Source organism: Melopsittacus undulatus, chromosome 15 (assembly GCF_012275295.1).
Source record: "Melopsittacus undulatus isolate bMelUnd1 chromosome 15, bMelUnd1.mat.Z, whole genome shotgun sequence".
Taxonomy (NCBI): Eukaryota; Metazoa; Chordata; class Aves; order Psittaciformes; family Psittaculidae; genus Melopsittacus; species Melopsittacus undulatus.
In genome coordinates, this window is record NC_047541.1 from 808,550 (window position 1) to 829,383 (window position 20,834).

General features: G+C 42.2%; 1 protein-coding gene across 3 annotated transcripts in view; it reads left to right on the plus strand.

Moving 5' to 3' along the window:
- ARHGEF12 (Rho guanine nucleotide exchange factor 12) overlaps positions 1–20,834 on the plus strand; it is a 69,783-nt gene that overhangs the window by 31,923 nt on the left and 17,026 nt on the right. For 2 of the 3 annotated variants that reach the window (XM_031043303.2, XM_013127354.3), the window contains exons 4-25: positions 1,448–1,504; positions 8,071–8,169; positions 8,553–8,602; positions 8,992–9,049; positions 9,773–9,951; positions 10,164–10,241; positions 10,690–10,809; positions 11,132–11,266; positions 12,322–12,393; positions 13,161–13,253; positions 13,601–13,711; positions 14,174–14,272; positions 14,691–14,733; positions 14,825–14,930; positions 15,759–15,896; positions 16,344–16,376; positions 17,049–17,163; positions 18,243–18,348; positions 18,566–18,778; positions 19,245–19,374; positions 19,663–19,698; positions 20,302–20,456. In XM_031043303.2, coding sequence (XP_030899163.2) covers positions 1,448–1,504; positions 8,071–8,169; positions 8,553–8,602; positions 8,992–9,049; positions 9,773–9,951; positions 10,164–10,241; positions 10,690–10,809; positions 11,132–11,266; positions 12,322–12,393; positions 13,161–13,253; positions 13,601–13,711; positions 14,174–14,272; positions 14,691–14,733; positions 14,825–14,930; positions 15,759–15,896; positions 16,344–16,376; positions 17,049–17,163; positions 18,243–18,348; positions 18,566–18,778; positions 19,245–19,374; positions 19,663–19,698; positions 20,302–20,456 — 2,226 coding nt within the window. The remainder of the gene's footprint in view (positions 1–1,447; positions 1,505–8,070; positions 8,170–8,552; positions 8,603–8,991; positions 9,050–9,772; positions 9,952–10,163; positions 10,242–10,689; positions 10,810–11,131; positions 11,267–12,321; positions 12,394–13,160; positions 13,254–13,600; positions 13,712–14,173; positions 14,273–14,690; positions 14,734–14,824; positions 14,931–15,758; positions 15,897–16,343; positions 16,377–17,048; positions 17,164–18,242; positions 18,349–18,565; positions 18,779–19,244; positions 19,375–19,662; positions 19,699–20,301; positions 20,457–20,834) is intronic. The other variant, XM_031043304.2, reaches the window with a different exon arrangement.

Sequence of the window (20,834 nt, forward strand, 5' to 3'; positions counted from 1 at the left end):
TTTAAACATGCTCATCTACACAGCAGCTGTTAACTGTGCAAGAATAAACCTAGATTAGTGGTATCAGTGAAAAATCATAACTGCTTGCTGTTTCAGAGAGGGCAGGCTGAAAGTTCAGTAGGCAAATACTGTCATTGGTTGTGAGTAGTTCTTTTTGGCCATTTTAGTTTAGTTCATTTAGATCATTTAGTTTTTTTAGTTCATGGAGCTGTTCCAGGCTCAGCTAGGACCGGTATTCCTTGTTGGGGTTTTGTTGTTTTGGGGTTTTTTTAGCCTTAGTGGATTTTGATCCATCTCTGTCACTTGCACAGTGACTTTGTACTTCCCAACGTGACACACTTGAAGACAAAACATCTAATTTTAATGGATATGCTCTCCTATGGCTTTTTTTAACCTTCCAAAAGGTTTAATTAGGGTCAATTCAGGCAGCCTGTCCAATGCTGGCTTGGAAATGAGGATGCATGCAGGGAGTCTTCATTCTGTCTCTGAAACACTAACCCAGTGACTACTGTGCGTGTTCATGAAATGCATGCCAGGCTCTTGTGAGAGCCCCCTGGCCCCATTCATTGTGCTGTTTTCATGTCTCTGCATTGTGCTTTCAGCCCAGTCTTTTCCCTGGGGCTTGCGGAAGACATGAGAGTTGAATGGAAGGGTGGTAGAACTTGTAGAATGTGTTTTTTGCAGCAGACACTTGAAGCTCATGTTTATAAAACATCCTGTTCCTTAATGCTTTCTGCCACCAGCTGCACGACTGCTTCCTAGCGTGCACAAAATAAATGGGCTTTTAATGTTGGTTTAAAAAAGAAACCCGTAAAGGAGAGCACCTGCATTAGCGCTTGTCTTTCCCTTTATCCTTGGGAGTAAGTAATGTGAAACTATTTCAGGGTGGGAAAAGCTGGGGGAGGTCTCAGGTTATGAGCCTGTTTTGTAGAAGGAATTTGTTTTCCTCAAAACCAAACTTCAGGAATGCTCTAATCTCAACCTGATGGAAAACATTGCAATTTGGAGAGCTGTTACCTGCACCACTGTTAATTGTGCTTGTGATCTGGTCTGAGAGATGAACTCTCTCATTTACAAGGGGGGAATTCAGAATGCTGAACAACTATGTATATGTCAGTTGCTTACTCTGGAGAGAAACATTTCCAGGGTTTCTACCCTGAGACTGGTTTTTATCCAGAATACCTTTTGAAGGTCATGGCAGAGAACTTCTTTTATTGTGTCTTACATTCTGTGGTAGATTCTTCGTGGTGTTACCTGTGTCTTCATGCTCGTATTATTCACCCCTTATTCCAAGTGTTTCACCTCCGTTTTGTTCACATCTTATTTGTGTTTTGCACGATTTAACCTAATAAATCAGTCTGTGTTTTTCATGAAGTTTGTTTTTTTTCTCATGTTTGGTCTCCATATTTTCTATATCTCTCTCTCCTTTTCTCCTGCTCTCGTGCAGATAGCTCCTCCAAGAAGACAAAGTCTAGTTCGGAGGAGAGTAGATCCGAGACGTATGGTAAGCTAAAGCAGCTGCTGCAGCCTTGCACCTTTGCAGTCTGCTCCATGCTTTCTGTCTGTGCACCCAAGGCTTTTATCCTTTCCATGATCCGCATGGTTGGCTCTGCAGCAGGGAGTGGGAAACCGGGTTTAAATGTTGCTTCGGTGTATCAGCTTGTAGTTTTTGTAGTGGCTGGAAACTAACCTGTACATGGTTCTGGTACCTGTTGATAGTTGGGATAACTTGCTGAGGCTGCTCTTTTTGGAGCTCTTGTGCCACTGGGTGTTTTTGGCATTGTATGAAGACACAGCTCATGCCGGACTCCAGAAGGGGCTGTGGTTGTAGAAAAGCCTGTGGAGGTTAATCTGGATGAGCCAGCAGTTCTTGCTCTATGGGTAGAGGATCTCATGTCATGTTTCACAGAAGTGGAAGAATGCATGTATAAATCTCAAAACCTGGAAGAATATGGACTTCATTCACCATTCTTTGCTCTGGAGAGGGAGTAACTTCCCTGGCACTCCTGTTGTTTGGTTCTCTTTTGGATCCTACCAGCTTGTTAAGACCCCTAGACTTAGCCTGAATCTGGCTGGTACTACTACACTTCACATTCTAAGTGTAGATGTCCGGCTCTGTCCTGACTCCAGCCATGAGTTGCCTTTTCATTTGCTGGGGTTTTAATTCCTTGATATTTAAAACAGGCTGTAATACTTCCTGGTTTTCCTCTGAGAAAATCACTTGCTGCATAACCGGCTGTGGGCTTTTGGACAGATGCAATGACTCTTCCAGTATCAGCTTTATCATTCCACCAAAATAAAACCACCAGGTGTTAATGGCTGTGATCCAGCTTCTTAAACCACCTATGTAATACCCAGTGATGCTGTCATAGCTCTGGTTGAAATGGAAATTCAAAGCAAAAAAAACCCCAGAAAACCCTAATTCCAAAACCCACCAACCCTGAAGAGCTCCTTCTGAACCATCAGAGGCACGTTTGCAGAACCCTTTTAGTTGGTGTAGTTTAGGGAGGTGCGATCTGTTCCATCTGTGGAAATGAGATGTCTTAACTTTCCCTGGAATTTTGAATCCCATACTTTTCTTAAGGGAAAAGAAAATGTGACAGTCTTGTTCCTTGGGGGGTGAGCCTATTCCTCAGAAACTAAACAGGTTTGGAGAGTGCAATGCTTTGCTTCAGTGGAGCTGGAAACCTGTCCTGGGGAGACCTGGCTTGCTGCAGCTTGTACGTCTTCCTTCCATGCTCAGAAACAATGAACAGGGAAGTGACCTGCTTGAAAAGCGTTTTAAGATGATGCTTATGATGAGCTTGTATTGAAGCCTTGACCAGTTCTTCCCCTTGCCAGGTAGATGCTGGTTAGTGACAGCCCAGTCAGCTTGACTGGATCCCTCTGGTTTGGACCTGATTAATTTTTGCCGAACGCTGCTTACCCATAATATAGTGGAAGTGCTGTCAAGCTATTGTAGGTTAATTACAGGAAACATTTGGTATGCTTGATGGAATGTATCTGTGTTTATACTTCTCCCTCAGTCTGTACAGTGTCCTGGTTTTCATGTGTGGCAGAAAGAAACATGACTTCCTAACGTAAGCCTTTGCTTCCCCTGAAGTTTCCTGCAGATGCTTTACCATGGCCAGTATCTATGGGAGCAGTTTCCACTCATCCTTCCTTTCCAGTGGCCTTTGCTGTGTTGGAACTTGCCCTGCCTTTTTTCTCTACCCTCTGCTTTCCCCAGGTTCTGTGGTATGTGCAGAGAAGTCTGCTGTTTGCTTTGGATGGGACCAAAGTATTTGAAACCCTACAAGTAGAAATAGTGTACTGATAGGTTTCTCGCTGGGGACTGGATGTTAGCTGGCTCTTTCTTTAGCTAGCCATTGGACAATGAATAATGGAGAAGTCTTGAATGACAGCAGCAAAAGGAGGTGTGGCTTCTGTCTGTGTTTGTTCTTACCTCTTGGAATTCTTAATTAAGGAGCAAGAGACCAGAATTTCTTGAAGTATGAGTGGCTTCGGGAGGGCAGAGTGGTTAGGTAGGGAAATTGTTCCAATATGCAGAAGCTGATTTACAGTGCCATGAAACTTGCTTCTTCCATACATCCAACCATCTCGTGTATTTAACAGAACTTAGATGATCAGGAGAGTGAATTTCAGATCTGCTGTGATTTACTCATGAGTCCCATAACCTCCCACAGTACTTGAGAGCTGTAGAATTCCTGTCTCTTAAGTGAATTTAGAATTGAAGTTAGTGACAGGTGAGAGGTAACAGTTAGTCTTCCCTTTTCCCTTGTTTGCTCTCCAAGGATATCTCCCCTTATATATAGTAACAATGAGTTTCTGGTCCAAATAATAGACTAGGTTGTATACATATTCTTTCACACATTCTGAACAACTTTTGGGCTAAGTTTTTCAAATCTCTGTGTTTGAAACCCCAACTTTTGCTCCTGTTGAGGTATTTTGGAAGTGAATTTACTTCTCCTGTTTTGTTTCTTGCAGATTTTGTCAGCCCTGTGTCTTTATGTTGTGGCCACCATTTTTGCCAGACTATTACAAGGACTCTTGGGAGCCCCTCATCACTACCCTTAGAATAGCCAGAAAGGGCTGGGAGTGCAAGGGGCACTCGGGTTGAATGTGTCGTTGCCATGGGAGCAGATAGTCCTATTTATCATGGGTAAAATACATGGTTCTCTTTCTGAGAAAGGTTACCAAGCCTTGTTTTATGCCCAGTGTTCAGTGCCATTGTTATTGACAGTTTTAACTAGGCACTGCACTGATTTCAAACAATATTGGTTTTGCACTGACTTTACATGTCTTCTGTTACCAGGTTAGTGGAAGAATCTGAAGAATGTTGCCATTATGGCAGTTGGTCTGAAGACCACTGTAATCACTAGAACCAAGTGAAATCCCGAATTTCATCCTATGAGATGCTTTCTGAATACAAGCTGATAGTTTTATGTACGTTGTGGAGCAGGGTTTCTGGAAGCATTTGATAGAAATAAAGCTTCCCAAATGAAGTGAACCATTTGGACACTCTCAGAAACCCCAAGGAGTTTGTTTTTGTTTATTGAATGATTCATGTCAAATCACTACATTAAATTGCATTTTCCCATTGTGGCCTCATGCCTCCAGGGAGGTTAGAGTTCACAAGTCTCCTCCCATGCTATGTCCCACACAGTCTGATCAGAGGAAAAGCTGCATTGTCTTATGGGCGATGTAATTCAGGTCTCTGTTCTCCCTAGTGAGTCAGGTTCAGAATGAACCCCTGCTCTGTTTGTTGTGCACTGCTAGGGAAATGAAATTTCCTATTTTAGTGGATAACTTTGAGATGCTTCGGATGCATTGAAGAGGGTAAATGGTCCCTCCACTAGAGAAGCTCTTGGACAGTCAAAATGTGTCTAGCAAGACTGTTTGATACAACCATTTTTACAGTGGTGTCAGTGACCTTGAGAAGTTTGGACTTTACCCTTCCCATTAACCAAAAGGCACCCTTGTAATGGGGCTGGAGAACCGAGAGCCATGGTGTCGCAGAGGGAATAGTGCCACCTACTGAAGAGCTGCTCCTTTGGCTTTTCTTGCAGTTCCTGTTTTCTAAGACTTGTCATTTCTAACTGCTTTCATTTTGAATGTGAAACCTCATGAACTGCAGCACACAGCAGGTTTACCGCACTCTTGGCTTGATGCTGTACCAATGAGTTTGGGGGATTAGATGTGTGGTCTGACTCTGTGTACTTAGAACATAGTTGCAGTGATGTCTCTTTGCTTTATGCCATCCAGATACTGTCATGTGAAAGTGAAGGTGGGAATAAGATGATTATTGATTTGAGTACTGTCAGTGAGGAGTTCTGTTGACCTTGTAATGTTAAGTAAGTGTCAGGGGGAAAAAGTGAAGTATCATGGTAAGATACTTCAAAATGAATGACTCCATTCATTCCCTTCAGAGAACACAAGGAACTGGAACATGAAAGCAAAAAAGGGGAAATGAGAGCTGATTTCTGCTTGCTAACATGGGCTCTTCGCTGTTGCCCCAAATTCACAGACTTTAATTACAGTGCATGAAGTTGGTGTAGTTACTAATTTAATATAAGGATTCCTGTATGTACTTGTGATACCAGGCGTGACGGTAGCAGCTATTGGAAACTGTACATTGTGTGTCATGGAGCTCCCAGTGGTTTGTGGCTTTCCTTTAAGTTCATTCCAGAGTGCCTAATGAGGTGTTCAAGGTACAAGATGTGGGTTATGAAAACATTGCTGCTCTAGTCTTAAATTCCACTCCTATAAGCAGATTCCACATTGAATGTATTTTACTTAAAGAACAAAAGTGAGCAAATGACACATGGGAGAGGGTCACTGCTAGTTTTGCCTCACAGCAGAGTAAAAGAGAGCATTTGAAGGCTGCTCTTTCTTGTCTATGTGGTCCAGACAGGGAGTGCTATCAGAGCTGATCTAGTTCTGCAGGTAATACTGTTATCTTCAGAAACCTTTCAGATAACTTCATTGAAATCACTATAGAGCATGGTATCTCCCAGCAGGTCTACCTGGACCTTGTTCCATCCTTTTCTGTTGTATTAGGAGAAGGGTTAAGTGCCTGCCTCTTGTCTGAAGGGACTAAATGAAGGGAAAAAAAACAATTATGGACTAATTTGTGTTCAAGTCCTAATTTCTGTTGCCTCCCAGTTCAAAAATGAAAATGTGGTCTTGGGTGAAATTGAGATGTGTGGTGTGAAACAGTTTCATTTGATTCTAAGAGCATTCTTGGAACTTCAACTGTACTCTGTATGGTCAGTACGTGCTGCACATCCTACTGCATTGCCACTGCTTTGGCATCAGGTTCATTCAAGAAGGAAGCTTATCAGTATATTGAAGGGTTACTGATGCTGGAAATGAAAGAAGCTCAGTGGCAGGGCACTATGCAGGGCTATACTGTGCCTTTAAACAGGGACAGTTCTTGTGAGTCAAAAGATTAGTTAGTGCCTTACTCATAAAACCTGTACGTCTGGCAGCAGGATTTAAAACGAGCTGTTTTTATGGAATAGCATATGTTCTCTTTCCCACACCCCACCCTGGGGCATCATTCTTGTGAAGTGAGACTTAAAGAAGCTTGGTCCTATAGAAGAATGGGAGGTACAAAAGGGAGAGGCATTTTAATTCACTTAACTATATAAAGAGGGTGTGAAAGGTGGTGGGGTTTTTTCTTCATCTGCTTTCACCTTGCATCCATTCCATTGACTTACTGCAGATAGCTGTATATAGTGTAATCTGCCTCTACTTTACTGGCAGAAGGGGAAGTTACTGGGATATGATACTATGATCAAGCTGCTGCCGAAGTGTTGGAATACAACCTTTTCCTCTACTCCCACACCCATTTTCATATATGCCACACTGGAGGAATACAGGGCTGACTGGGCAGACAGTATTTTCACTTAAGGCTTCTCATTTCCATTAGGAGTTGCTCTAGAGAAATGAAAGGAGCTGTAGTGGTGCGAGAGTAATTTAAGACCTGGGTATGACTCCACGAGGAATTCCGTAGAAATGACTGCAGGAAAGACAGTCTTGCTGGGACAGCATCTGTACAATTCCCTTTGCTCCCTCTATCCTGAATGATACTGGTAACGCTTTTGGTATCTGTGGAGAGCTCCAGTTCTTTCTCGGGATGCTGGTGTATGAATTGAAGAAGCAAAGCAAGCTGGTAGAAGTAAGGGTGATGTTCAATTCATTTTCAGGTGAACAATAAACATACACAACATTGCACCTTTTCTAAATGCTGCACCTGCTAGGTACATTTATCTCTGCAGCAGTATTTATGTTCCCATTGTATGGAGTAATCCTAACACAGGGAAACAAAACAGGTTACCTTTGATGTCACACAGCAAGTTAAACAGGAGCAGAATCAAACTTGCATCTCCGTGTATTTTGGCTCCATACTTCAGTAGCACAGTGGGAAGCATGGTCTTGATCTGTTCAGTGTAGTAAGCATGGCCTGTACTTTACTGCTGCTGCTCTGGTTCTGAGCAATCAGCTCATCTCTGACAGAAGATGCCCCAAGATGAGCTTTGTGATGAGAACTGGAAGAGCTTTTCCTGTTTAGATCTGTTTCAGTCCAACCTGCTGCTGTTGGTCTGAGCGATGTGTGAGTTATTTAATAGAGCAGCCTGTAAAAGATGTTTGGTGTTTTGGATGGTGTACTGGACCATGGCAGCCCTCTGCTGTACTTGGGAGAACTATCCAGACAAAGGGAAATTCTGCTCTTTGGTTCATGCACATAGTTGCTCTTCCTTAAAAGCTGCTTTTGCCTCAAGTTGTGTCTGATGTGCCAGAGCTGTCTGCATCTTTGCTGTTGTGTATCTCTTTCATGTAACTGAAGCAATATGCTTGACCTGTCTTGATGTTCCTATCTGTTTCTGGACTGATGCCCTGTTTCTGTCTCTCATATGTTTTTTCCCCTCTGTTGTATTATACCAGTTTCTTTCAGTACTCTGTGATTATCTAGGAGGATAAGGTTTTGGACTGATGCCTAGCTTGTGTCTCTTTGTATTTCTCTCCTTCTCTTTCTTCTGCCCTTTCCCCACCTTTCTTACGCAGGTCTTGTTCAACGGTGTGTTGTTATCCAACGGGATGAAAACGGTTTTGGGCTGACAGTCAGTGGAGACAATCCAGTCTTCGTGCAGTCCGTCAAAGAAGGTAAGCAGACTTACTAGATGTTCTAGCCAGAGAGGTTTTCATGTGAGTTGGAGGAATATGTGCATGTACTGAGGCAAAAACTCCAAATGCCCTCCTCAAAAAGGAATAGATGTTCAAGGACAAAGTGGGATGCAGTGAATTGATGTATTTGGAAACTGACCTCTTGTGTCTGAGAGGAAGTAAATGCGATGGGATTGTGGTTTGATGTAAAGTAAGAACAGAAGTGCTCTAGTCTGGGTACTCAGAGATTTTAATGTGATAGAGATGGGGGAGTTTGGGTGAGCGTGGGAAATAGCTTTGTGTGGAGCTACAGAAGTCCTGAAACCTTCTTTGTTTTGAATGCATCTGTTGAAATTGGACTAATTGATTTCTTGCCTCTCCAGATGGAGCAGCCATGCGGGCTGGAGTGCAAACAGGTGATAGAATTATCAAGGTAAGGGCATTCAGACATCAAAGAAATGGGTCCTTTGTCTTAAATGATCTCTTTCCCTGTTCTGTTTTCTCCCAAACAACTAAGAAATCAAGTCAGTAACTAAAAAGATAAATTATTGCTGCAGAACGATGGTTGTGCTGCAGTAGCTACTGCCTCAGATAGGGCTGTGATTTCAACTAAACATTTGAATTAATGAATTAGATTAGCTACCCTAATACTTTTTCTCCCTGGTCAGAGGTGGATTGCTATTTTCTTTGTGTTGCTGGGTTTGCTTTGGGGGGAGAGTGCATGGTTTGCTTCTTGCAGAGCTCTGCTCACTGAGATAAAACTGTTAGAAGTTGGTAATGAATAGCTAAACCCTGATAACTTTCCCTTCCTCCCTGCCTCAGGTGAATGGCACTCTCGTAACACACTCAAACCATTTGGAGGTGGTAAAGCTGATCAAGTGTAAGTACTGGCAGATTACTGTTTCTGTCCCTGTGCTCCTTTAAGGCATGAAAGGCATAATCATAAAGGACAAATGACTGATTGAGCTGTCAGGTGAGAAAGATAAGGTCTAACCATGCCCCATGCTGAGATAAAGGATGTGTGTGAAACAGTGAAGTGAAATTGGGGTAATTTTGACATCTCAAACTTGAGCTTCTACATGCTTCTGCAGCTTCTCCTTATATTGGTGTTTGAAGTTACCATCAAACCTTGCCTATGAGTTTTCCTATCTTTTGATTCCTTGTTAAATACTATAGCTGTTCAGACACCGCTTATTGTATGATGCCTTCAGAGTACTGGTGTTTCTAAAGGGAAATACCTTTTTGGTTGCTTTTCTTGTACAAGGAAGAAAGTGGTAGTGGTTCCTTCCGTAGTTTATTTTGTTGCATGAGCATATGTATACTGTAAATGTAACCTGGTAGATGTAACCTGCTGGACTAGAAATTGGATTGTGTGCTTTTATCAAGTATGATTAACATGAAAGTTGTTGGATTACCTGAGCTTTAATTGAGGTCTCTAAAGGGAAGCTATCAGTGCTCTCAGGATCTCTGGTTTGAAGAACAGATGGGTGAAGAATGGTCTGAGTTTGGTCTCTAGGGCAAAACGACAAGCAGAGAAACAGCAACCCTAGAAATCTGCAAAGGTGTGTGTCTGAAAGGTGACTTGTTCTTGTTCTCCCTGCAGCGGGTTCCTATGTAGCTCTCACTGTTCAGGGGCGCCCACCAGGGTCGCCTCAGATTCCATTAGCTGATTCTGAAGTGGATCTGGCAGCGTTTGGTCATATGTCTCCCATCATGACATCTCCCCATTCGCCTGTCGCTTCAGGAAATGCAGAAAGGATTACTAGCCCAGTGCTTGTGGGGGTAAGATTTCAAGCTCTTTTTCTGAAGAACAGCACAGCAGTGAAAGAAATGTAGCTATATATTATTTTCTTTTCCTGAATTGTTTTGCTTCTTGTAGGGCTTTTCAGAGCCTGTAGTTGGGAAGTGGATGGAAAATGGGCATATCCATTTGCCTTGTCTTCCTTCCCAGCCCCACCAGAAAACCCATCTCTTGTTCTCTCCATATCTTCTAGGAGGAGAATAATATTGTCCACAACCAGAAGGTGGAGATTCTGAGAAAGATGTTACAGAAAGAGCAGGAACGGCTGCAGGTACTGGAGTTGCAAGAGCTGGAGAGGGGTGGATGATGCAAATAACAAAGATCAGTTGTTGAATCACTACTTAGCAGCATCTTCTACATTCCCACGCATCGCTTATGTTTCAGCTTAGCTTTTCTATATCCCAGCCTAACACCAGAGATCTAGTCGCTTTCTGAAGTGGAAATGTACATATCCCTCAGTCTGATCTAATCCTTGGGCAAGTAAGCATCTTTGAGGGATTCCAGGAAATTTCAGCAGGGTGGTTATTTTTATATGTGGCACAGGAGAGAGAGGGGAGCTATATAAAATGGCCGTTCTGTTGCATCCACATAGTAGGCGTGCAGATGTGCTCTTTATTGGTTTAAATGTGTCAGTGGGGATTGTAAGCAGTAGTAAGTTGTAGTTCTAAGCTTTGCTATTGACCAGATACTGAGCAAAAGCTCTTAAACTTACCTTTCAGTCTCTGCAAGAAGAGTATAACCGATCACCCACCACGCGACTCTTCAAAGAGATACAGGAAGCAAAGAAGCACATTCCTCAGCTGCAAGAGCAGCTGTCCAAAGCCACAGGCTGTACTCAGGTAACAGAATGTGTCAGGCTTCTCTGTGCTATGTTCCGGGTGAAAACTCTTGGGGGATGATGATGTTGTGGGCAAGCAGGAGCTCCCTGCCGTCTGCTTGTACAGGCAAATTGCACCCTCTAGGGTTGAGACTTGTAGTGAGGCTTGCCGAGGCTGTCAAACAATACAGCCCAATGTCAATATGTGAAGTAGACTTTCAAATGGACTTGCAAATCAACAGTGAAAAAGTGCTTCTAAAACAGTAAGCAAAAGGGTTTAAGGATTGACTCTTGAAATATTCTGCTTGCTCTGTGCTGTCTTCCAACACACTTTATCTTTGCAGGATGGAGTCTTGTCCTCCAGGTCTGTGACGGACTCGCTGCAGATCAGTGAAGTGGAGGCAGAGAGTGGGGATTGTGTGAGCAAACTGGAGTACAGTGGTGACAGCCCCTCCCGACCAAACAGTGACATTACTGACGTGAGTCTTCAACAGCTCCATGGCTTTGCTTCTGTATGGCTTGGATTTAGTTTTCTAGTAGAGATTCTTTGTGTTTGTGTTGTCTTGTGTATCATACATATGTACTCTGACTCAGTAGCACTGTATTACAAGAACAGGCTTCTCAGCACACACCAAAATAAATTTGAAAGAAAACAGACCATATTGGACTTCTTTTAGGATTGGGGAAGAAATAGTGTGGGGTTTGGGTTTTTATCCAGGATTGGATTTTCCTGGCACAATCCCTGAAACCAGACAAAGAAAGATGGATGCCAGCATCTTTCTCAGAACTCAGAGATGCCAATTAGAGCATCTTCTAAGAGTATGGTCATGTTCCAATTGTGGTAGCTGTGACTCAGATTTAGTCAGTGGGCAAGTTGCCATGAAAGTGGGGAAGAGCCTTACTTGTACCAAATAAGCTTCAATTATTGCCAGCAGTAAAGGCTCTTAATCTGTTCACTCGTTAGTTATCAGTCTGTGTGCTCATATGGTCTCCCCATTGGAGTACCTTAGCACCTAATCCTTAATTAAAAGTCACTATCTGATTAGTGCAGAGCAATTGAGACTCTGTACTTGGGTTTCGGTCTGAATTTGTGGTTTAACTTAAGGATGTGGGAGCTAAATTTGTACTTATGTTTGGAAGTAAAAGGAAGATGGGTCAGATACACCTCTAAGATGTGAACATGCATGACTGTTTTGCCACGTTCCAGCTCCAAACCTGACTAGATGTCCCCATGTTTGTATATAATAAACGCAGACCAAAATTCACAGCTATCTTCCAAATCAAATTCATCCTGTTAGTATTGTGGATGGTCTGTGATCACTGGAGATGATTGACACACCAAACAGTCAAGCGCCTGGACATTACTGTGGACACACTGAAGATAAGCCAACAGGACATGCTATTTGCATGTTTAACAGTTCACTCTGACAGAAAGGAGAAGTTTTGGTTGTTGTGGCTGAAAGATGTAACTGTGCAGTTCTCATTCTCCTGGATTTGCTGGTACTTACCAGAATTGAACTTCCTTCTTGTCCAGAGTCCTCGCAGTGGCGTGAAGGAGCGGGTTTATCCAGATGAGAGCCCAGAAAAGACTGAGGTTCAAGATACTGTGAGTACAAGACATAAAGTGTCACAACAGCATCTCCTGTGATGGGTCCATTAAAACCTTGCTGGGTTTCTCCACTGTCTAGATGAAGCATGCATAAACTTTGGTTTAGGAATTAAAATGCAATTAAAATTGTGCAGGTAAAGTTAATTAGCTGACTAAATGTTTATGGAGCTTAAGAGCAGGCACATCTAGAGCCGAGAAACATATCATCAGCAGTAAAACAGCTGGACCTAAAATAGGTAGAGCCGTTGTACATGCTTTATTCCTTGAGTCCAGCAGTAAACGATGAAGTCGTTATGAGGCTGGCATTGTCAGTTATGGGCTCAAGATTGGGTAGAAGTGAAACACAGCAGAAAGTGCAGACCTGTCTGAATGCATTAGCTTCCTTAGGATGGCTTCTGAAATGTTTTTCCCCTCATCTGCTTGACTTTCGGAAGTCGTATTTCTCCATTTGCACTAAGATAACATTTGTCATATGCCACATGCTTCATGTGCTCATGTCTGTATATGATGCAGTTGGGTTTTTGAATCATCTGATTTAATCTGTTTTTCTGAGTGCTTGTAACTTGGGAGAAGCATTTGTAAGGGTAACTTGTAACTGCAAAATTGGATAAGGTTGAGTAAAGACAAATGGATTTCCACTGGGTTTTGAGATCAGTATTTCTAACTTGGTTAAGAAGTATTACTGTGCCAAGAGTGAAATAGATCTGTACGTTTCCTCTTTGCCTTCCCTACCCTTCTTTTCCCTTGCTTCTGACTCACCACAGGATTCCCAGTCCAGTGTTGGAAGTCCTTTATCCCGAGTGGTGCCTCAGATCATTGGAGCAGAGGATGATGACTTTGACACTGAACAGGAGCAGGTGGGAATGACTTTAGCCACCCCTTTTCTCCCTCAACCAGAATCCTTCATTCGATGGTATGCCATCCTTGATATCTTCTGTTGCTGTTGCAGCAGTAGAGCTGCCATGGCTTTTGACATACTTACGTTGAGTTATTTTAGCTGTCCTTTGCTCTGGATTATATTTCATTATATTGTACTGAGTGCTCGGGAGCTCTTTCTGGGATTTGAGAATGGCATCACATAAGTTCTGGAATTGATCAGTTTTAATTAAACAAATGAGGAGCTGAGCTATTGGAACAAAGCTTCTTGGGTTTTCTACCAATAGCTTTCTTGAATAATTGAAATAGTTTCCATGTCTCTCTACAGATTAATGGACAGTGCAGCTGTTTCCAGAACATTGAGCTCCTGAAATCTCGCCCAGCTCACCTGGCTGTTCTTCTGCATCATGTGGTGTCCCAGTTTGACCCTGCAGCATTGGTAAGATGATCCGGAATTGTTGGCCTGGCCCAAATTGGTAATCTTAACCAGTGTATCAGGATTTCCTCGTTCTTACATAGCATTGTCAGTGGCAAGGCTGTATCAGCAAGGAGAGATGTGTGGGCATGAGAGTATTTCAGATAAGAGAAGCATGAAAAGACCCTCCCTTATATTTAGTTGTTTACAAATAAGGATTTAGCTCTTGAAAGCATTTAATTGTACCCTGAGGAGGTGGGATCAGTTTTCCATGGGGAAGGTCTGATCCCCCTTCCTCTCTCTTCCTGCCCACCCTCACCCTTCCCTTCTCTGCTCATTACCAGGGCAGCCAAGCTGTAGTTAGGAGGAGTTTCAATCCAGCAACACTGAATTCCTTGCAATATTTGAAGAAAAACTTGGAGTTAGGGGTGTTGGAAGAGTTCTCGTGGTTTCGGTTCATAATTTCCTCCCCTCTGTTTCCCACAGTTGTGCTACCTTTACACAGACTTGTACAAGCAGACCAACTCCAAAGAGACTCGGCGTGTCTTCCTTGAGTTCTACCAGTTCTTCTTGGACCGAGCTGCAGTACGTTCCAGTCGTTTCTTTCACTTTAAGCATACCTAGCAAGTTGATTTTTCCCCCTCTCCACTCTCCTGAACTGGAAAAAACTAAGGAGTTATTTAAGTCCTCCAAAATAAAAAGGTTTTTGTGTTTAGATGTTACCAGCAAATGTGACAGAATACATCCATAGGTGCCTGGTAACTCAGTAAATCACAGGGAATGTGTTGTCTGGTAGAAGAAACAGGTTTTTAAGACATAAGCAAGTTCTAGCTGTTATACATTGTCTTTAAGGTAATAATTGCTGCATATATTGATGTAGCTATTACAAGGAGTGGGAAATCTTACGTATCTGTTGGAAAATCTGAGAAGCTTCTATGCTGTCTTGAATTGGTCTACCAGTGTTTGCTGTGTCTGCTCTCCCAGCTTTTCTTTTCCTTTGCAGAACCTGAAAGTTCCAGTTCCAGATGAAATCTCCTTAGAACTAGGTAGGGTGCACTTGCCTTCGTTCTCTCTTCCTGTGTTTCTCCTGTCTGAGGCAGTCCAAGAGAATTATCTGTTATCTGTTCTGATTTACAGACAGAAGAAGGCCAGAACTCCTTCCTGAAGAGCTGCATCGTCAGTTTATACAGACTATGCAAGATAAAGTCTGCCCAGAAGTTCAGAGGAATCTGGAAGATTTCAGGTAACAGCACTTATCCATGTAGATTTCGTTTAATTCATGCTTGACTTCAGTCAGCCTGTTCTGTTTAGGGGAAGTCCAAACTCAAGGGACGTAGTAATTCATCTTGGACTCAATAGGAAGATGCCACTGGAGAGGGCCTCCAGGGTCACCCTGTGACCAATTCTTGAATGTTTTTTGACACTGTGTTCAAAGTAATTGCAAGATCCATTTTAGAGCTTTGATTCTTCATTCCTTGAGGCTGTTTCAGGCAATTGCAGAACATTGTTTCTCTAGGTGAGATGATATAAACCCTTTGCACCAGTTGTGTTTGCTGTCAGCTTTTATCTTCCTTATTTGTTTTCCCCCTTTATTTTCCTTTTTCCCTTCTCTCTCCTCTTTGGGCACAGAAGACTTCACTTCAGAAAATCGTCATTATAGTAGAATTTGATAATTAGTATGCCCTTTCATCTGGAGTTGTAAGAGCTCAGTGCCAACATGAGACATTAGACCAAGACAAGTGTTCATTTATACCTAAAAATGTCCCAATTCAAGTATATGCTTCAAATACACAACCTGGGATGCTGCTGCAAAAAGAGTAACTACTTTTTCTTGACCCTTGCAGTAGCTGCCTCTCTTGATAAATACCATACAACCTCATTTCTCCAAAGGCTATTTTAGCTAAGTTTTGCAGTGAACACAAATGTTATGGAGAAATGTCATGACTTCAACATTTTCATACAGAAACCAATAATGAAACCTGTTTGACATTCAGAATGTCAGGAGGTTGCTTTTCCTTGTTATAGGTCAGTACTCAAGTTCAAGTGATGCTTCCCTCTCCTCATTTTTCAGGCAGAAACGTAGTATGGGATTGACCCTGGCAGAAGGAGAGCTAACCAAGCTGGATGCAGAGAGAGTTCGTGACCGCATTGCAATGGAGAAGGAAAGAGCATGTGCAGAACAGATTATTGCTAAAATTGAGGAAGTCTTGTGAGTAACAGCAGGTTTAATTGTGGGGGTAGAAAAGATTCTATCCTGAACCTAAAAACAGTAAAGCAATTAGGAAATAGAAGCAACTTGGCATCACTACATTTACATTGTTGCCCCTGTTTGCTATCAATGTATGTTTGAGTAATGATAGCTAAAAGTAAGCTAATATTTAGGTAAAGTCCTTGTATGTTTTCAAGGAGGCTGCTGTTCAAATAGCAGAGGTAATGTTGTCGTTGTGAACTTCTGCATTGTTAGATCAGAGTCCCTTTCAGAACCCATACTTTACTTCTAATGTAAGCTGAATGAGCCTTCCTTCCCCACACCTGCTCCTGGGACTTGCTGACTTTCGAAAGGATGCTTTGAACACAGCAGCTGATGCTCTGGGTGGGTGTGAATGGGTGTTAATTGGTTTTTGAGTTCCGTTTTTCATGTCTTTCTTGGTTTTAGGATGACATCTCAGCCTTTGGAAGAAGACAAGAGGTAATAGAACTTGCGTAGTCTTGTCTGTGAAGTAAGAACCCCACTGCTGGCTCTGTGTTCTGCTGAGCAGCATAAGAGAGCCCTCTGCTGGCTATAGCCACAAACTCCTCTTTCTAAATCCCCTGGCATAATTGATTGGAATTCAGAGCATCAACCTCTTGCTCTCAGTCTCTTCTGATTCTGAAGTTTGTTGCTTTTGTTTCAGACCTGGCTGAGAGTTTGTGCTTGGTTTGGTTTTGTCTTGTGGCTGTTTCGGTCTGGTCTAGCATTTTCTGTATGCGCCTTGCCTTGTTCAGTTTGTATACAAACTGGGTAGCTTTTACTCTGCTCTTTACATCAGCCATACCTTTTACTGTTACTAAGTTTGAACAATAGCTCAAAAGTATAATATGAATTCAAGTGTGTATTTGGTATATCATTTTAGGACCTTCTGTGTACTGCTCAGAAGTAATTTACCTCTTAGGCTTGTATACTCCATCTTTTGCTTACAAGAGGGACAAATGCTGGTATTAGCTGAGTCTTTTCCCTTGTCTGTGATAGTTTGTTTTGTATTAAAACCCAAAAAACATGCCAACTTCTTTTAATCTAAAAATAGTTAATTTCTCAACAGAAAGTTTGCATTTGCCATTTCTCCTTATTCTCCATCTTCTTTGTTTTTTATGTGTTGGGCAGTTCCACAATGCAGTATGTGATTCTTACATACATGAAACACCTGGGAGTCAAAGTTAAAGAACCTCGGAACCTGGAGCAGAAGCGTGGCCGTATTGGTTTCTTGCCAAAGATCAAGGTAGTAGTGTTGTGGTCAGAATGCATTTGTTTAAAGCTGCCCAACTTGTGTGCTTTGTTAGATTCCAGGATCCACTTTTGCATGACACATCAGAAATTGGTATGATTTTACAGTCTTCACTGCATCACCAAGAGGATCTGGGATTACTGAGCTGCACAGAAAACCTAAGAGCTGAAATTGGGTTCTACATCTGTTTTCAGACACGTGAATTAGAAAGGAGTTGTCTTCTTTCTTTGGTTACCTGTAGGCCTGAATTCTAGCTGCTTGGTTTTCACATTCCTAACCTTACTAAAACTTGGGGTGAGAAACGTTTCTTACAATTGATACAACCTTAATGAGTATCTCATTAAGGCTTATCTGGCTGTTGGCCTGTATGCTTTAGTTTTCTTCTTAAGAAACTTGCCCCAAACCTCATGCTTCACAATGCAAGAAAGCTGCTTTTCCTGCCACCCACACTTTCCAGTTATATAATGAATGTCGCCACTAAAACTCCATCTCTGTGGGTGTATTCAGTTGTCTCCCACAATATGGGGGTGTCTGTGGTCACAGTAGCTACTTATTTTCACCAGCATTCCAGCTTCTTTGGTAATGGTAGGATTGTCACAAGCAGTTCTGCACTGACAGTACAAAAACGTTAGTTCAGGCATTCACAGCCTTTCTGAACTGGTAAGATAGGTTGCCCTTCTGTCTCCCAGATAGGAGTCTGTATGCTTATGGAGGCTTGGAGCCACAAGATGCTGTGCCCTAGAGAAACAAGGTGCTAGTGGTTGCTCTGGATTAGTCTCATACCCTAGGGAGGAGAGTGGGTCCTGCTAAGTTAAAAACAGGGTGTGTGAGTTTTTGCTTATAACAGATGTATCTCTTCAGGTACTGTGGCTCCCTGCTGCTAACCGTGTTATATTCATAGTGTGTCCAGAGGCTGTCTTTGCCTCTGATGCTGCAGGATGTTGACCTCTCAGTAACTCATTAGAAATAAAACTCTTGTACCAAACTCTTGCAGTTTTAAAGAATTAGTCACTATCTCAGTTAATAACTGCATTTGAAGAAATGAGTGACCTGTTTGCTTTGGTTTTCTGCAGCAAAGTATCAAGAAAGAGAAAGAAGGAGAGGAAAAAGGAAAGAGAAGAGGCTTTCCTAATATTCTCGGCCCGCCGAGGAGACCAAGTCGACATGATAGCAGTGCAAGTATGTAAAACAAGCAAATATATGTTCCCTAAATATTAGTCTGAAAGCCAGATAAAGTCTCTGCTGTTTTAAAAATCCATGCTAAGAAGACTCAGTGAACTTTTTGGTTGTAAACATGTTTTTGAAGACCTAATTTTGTCCTGAAATGCTTCTTGTCCTCATCATTGAAAACAAGTAAAAGTGCTTTCAGTGCTATAATGGCTCTGTGTTTGTTCAGTTGGCAGAGCCATGGAAATGCAAAAGCCTCGCCATCTAAAGCATGTACCTCCAGCATCTTCAGTTAGCCCAGAGCCACCAGATTCCAGCAAGATGCGCCAGAGTGGGTCCTCCAGTGAAGGAACAGATGGGCCATACCCACCTGCCAACCCAATGTCTCCTTTGGCAATGGGTCCCTTTTCCTCTCCAGAGGGAAGCAAAGACAGTGAAACAGGTAGGGTGTTACTAGCATAGAGGAATGATTAAAGATTGTGTTGTGAACAGGATATGAAAGCACAGTTCTGCTCATAGAAGCACAGAATGATGAGGGTTGGAAAGGACCTTGACTGATGCAACAAACTTGTCAAATTAGGAAATAGTTTTATATCATTAGACATGATCTTCCTTACTTCAGTCATCTTTTCTGGCATATTCTCTGGCTCTAATCAGGAAATTTTATCAAGGCCAGAGATTGTTGCCAGATGGATCCTCTTAATTGTGGCATCGGATCATCTAACAGGAAAAGAACAAAGTCTGAGGTGCCTGTTTTCATAAGCACAAGTCAGTGTCATCTGGAATCACTTAGGAATTCAGTTCTTCCAGCTCTAACCTGAAATGAGGAATCCAAAGGTTATGAAGAGGCCATGAAGTTTTCTAATGTACTCTATTTTCTTGACATTTTGTACTTGCTTCCTGTTTAGGTTTGAAGCAGACTGGAGAAGCTCCCCCTGCCATTGACTGTATGGAAGGCACACCCCGAACACCTAATAATACCTTTGAATTTCCATCTCCTTTGGAAAACTTACAGGAGGAGGAGGGAGAATCAGAGAGGTAACTATGGTACTCTGGTTGCTTGAGCCTTGGAGGAGAGTTGATGTGACAGTGGCTGCTGGAGCTTAGTCCAGTCATTTGTGTTGAGCATCACTGATAGAAACAGGCAATAGTGGTCTATGTCTGCTACTATAGTAGTACTAGAAAACTATGATCAGGGTGAAGCTGACAAATGGACAACATGTTCTACTTAGGAAGTTACACCTTTACTCTGAAATGATGAGAAATGTCTGAGTGGGGTGAAATTCTTGCATAAGCTTCCCTAATAATGTCTTTTGTTCTTTGCAGAATGGTTGACATGGGAACACCAAAGCCTTTTCGCAAGTGAGTGTGCTTACAGATGTTTAGACTTCACTGAATTTGTTTAGAGTATAAAGTAGAATGCACTAGTGTTCATTGTTCTGAGCCAATGCAGTTGTCTGCATGATCATCCCATTTCCTAAATAATGCATATATGAAATGAGACACTGACATCCATATATAGGACAGGTGGAGTGAATCACACACAGATAAGCCCTGTGATCTATGAGTGAAGTGTAGTGATTGTCGTATCTGCTGATTTAAATGGATGGATTAAGGAGCTTATTTTCTTTCCATATTTTCTTTTTAAACCTGTGTATTGCTGTTAGCTCTGTATCTGCAGTTAGACGGATTAAAGAAGTCGTATCCTATTCTTTCACCAACTCGAAAGTTGACTTATTTTATCTGTGTCACTAAAACCAGTGCTATGAAGATGCTGCTGGAACAGATATTCACTCTTAGTTGTTCTGTAAAAGGCAAAAGTAGAAAGTATGCCTATAGGTTCAGATATGTAACAGCCTTCAGCTATTATGGAGAGCATATTCATAATGCTGTACAAGTGTTACTTCTTTCTTCCTTACATCCATGCCTAACGTGGGAAGTACTGACGTATTTTTTCCATGTTAGGATGGACAGCGTTGGTTTCGCAGATGTGCAAAGTGAAGATGAGCTGTATGATTTTGACATGGACATGGACCCTCCCAACTGGCAGCAGCTTGTGAGCCGAGAAGTGTTGATGGGGCTGAAACCCTATGAAATCAAGCGCCAAGAAGTAATTAATGGTGAGATGGCTTTTGATTTTCCCCTGGCTCACCAAGCACAAGGTTGAAACCAGTTCTTTGTAGCTTTGAAGTTCTTAATGTTTGAAACTAGGTCTTTCTTCACTGATTTGCTCAAAGTTATTACTTCTGGCAGAGTTCATGTGTGTGAAACTTGGACATGTTACTGGAAAGTATCCTGAGACGAGATTGATCCAGTCCTTAGAGAATAAACAATATTAAGTGGTTTGACACTGAGAGGCCAGTTAGCAGTATCACATTCTGTAAAGGAAAGCAAGAGGCACTGCCCAGACTGTTGGTGGCACATGATGCAGATGGAAAGCTGCTACCAAGGTTATCTTCAAAGCTTCATCTGATTTTCAGGTCTTGCAGTCCTGCAGA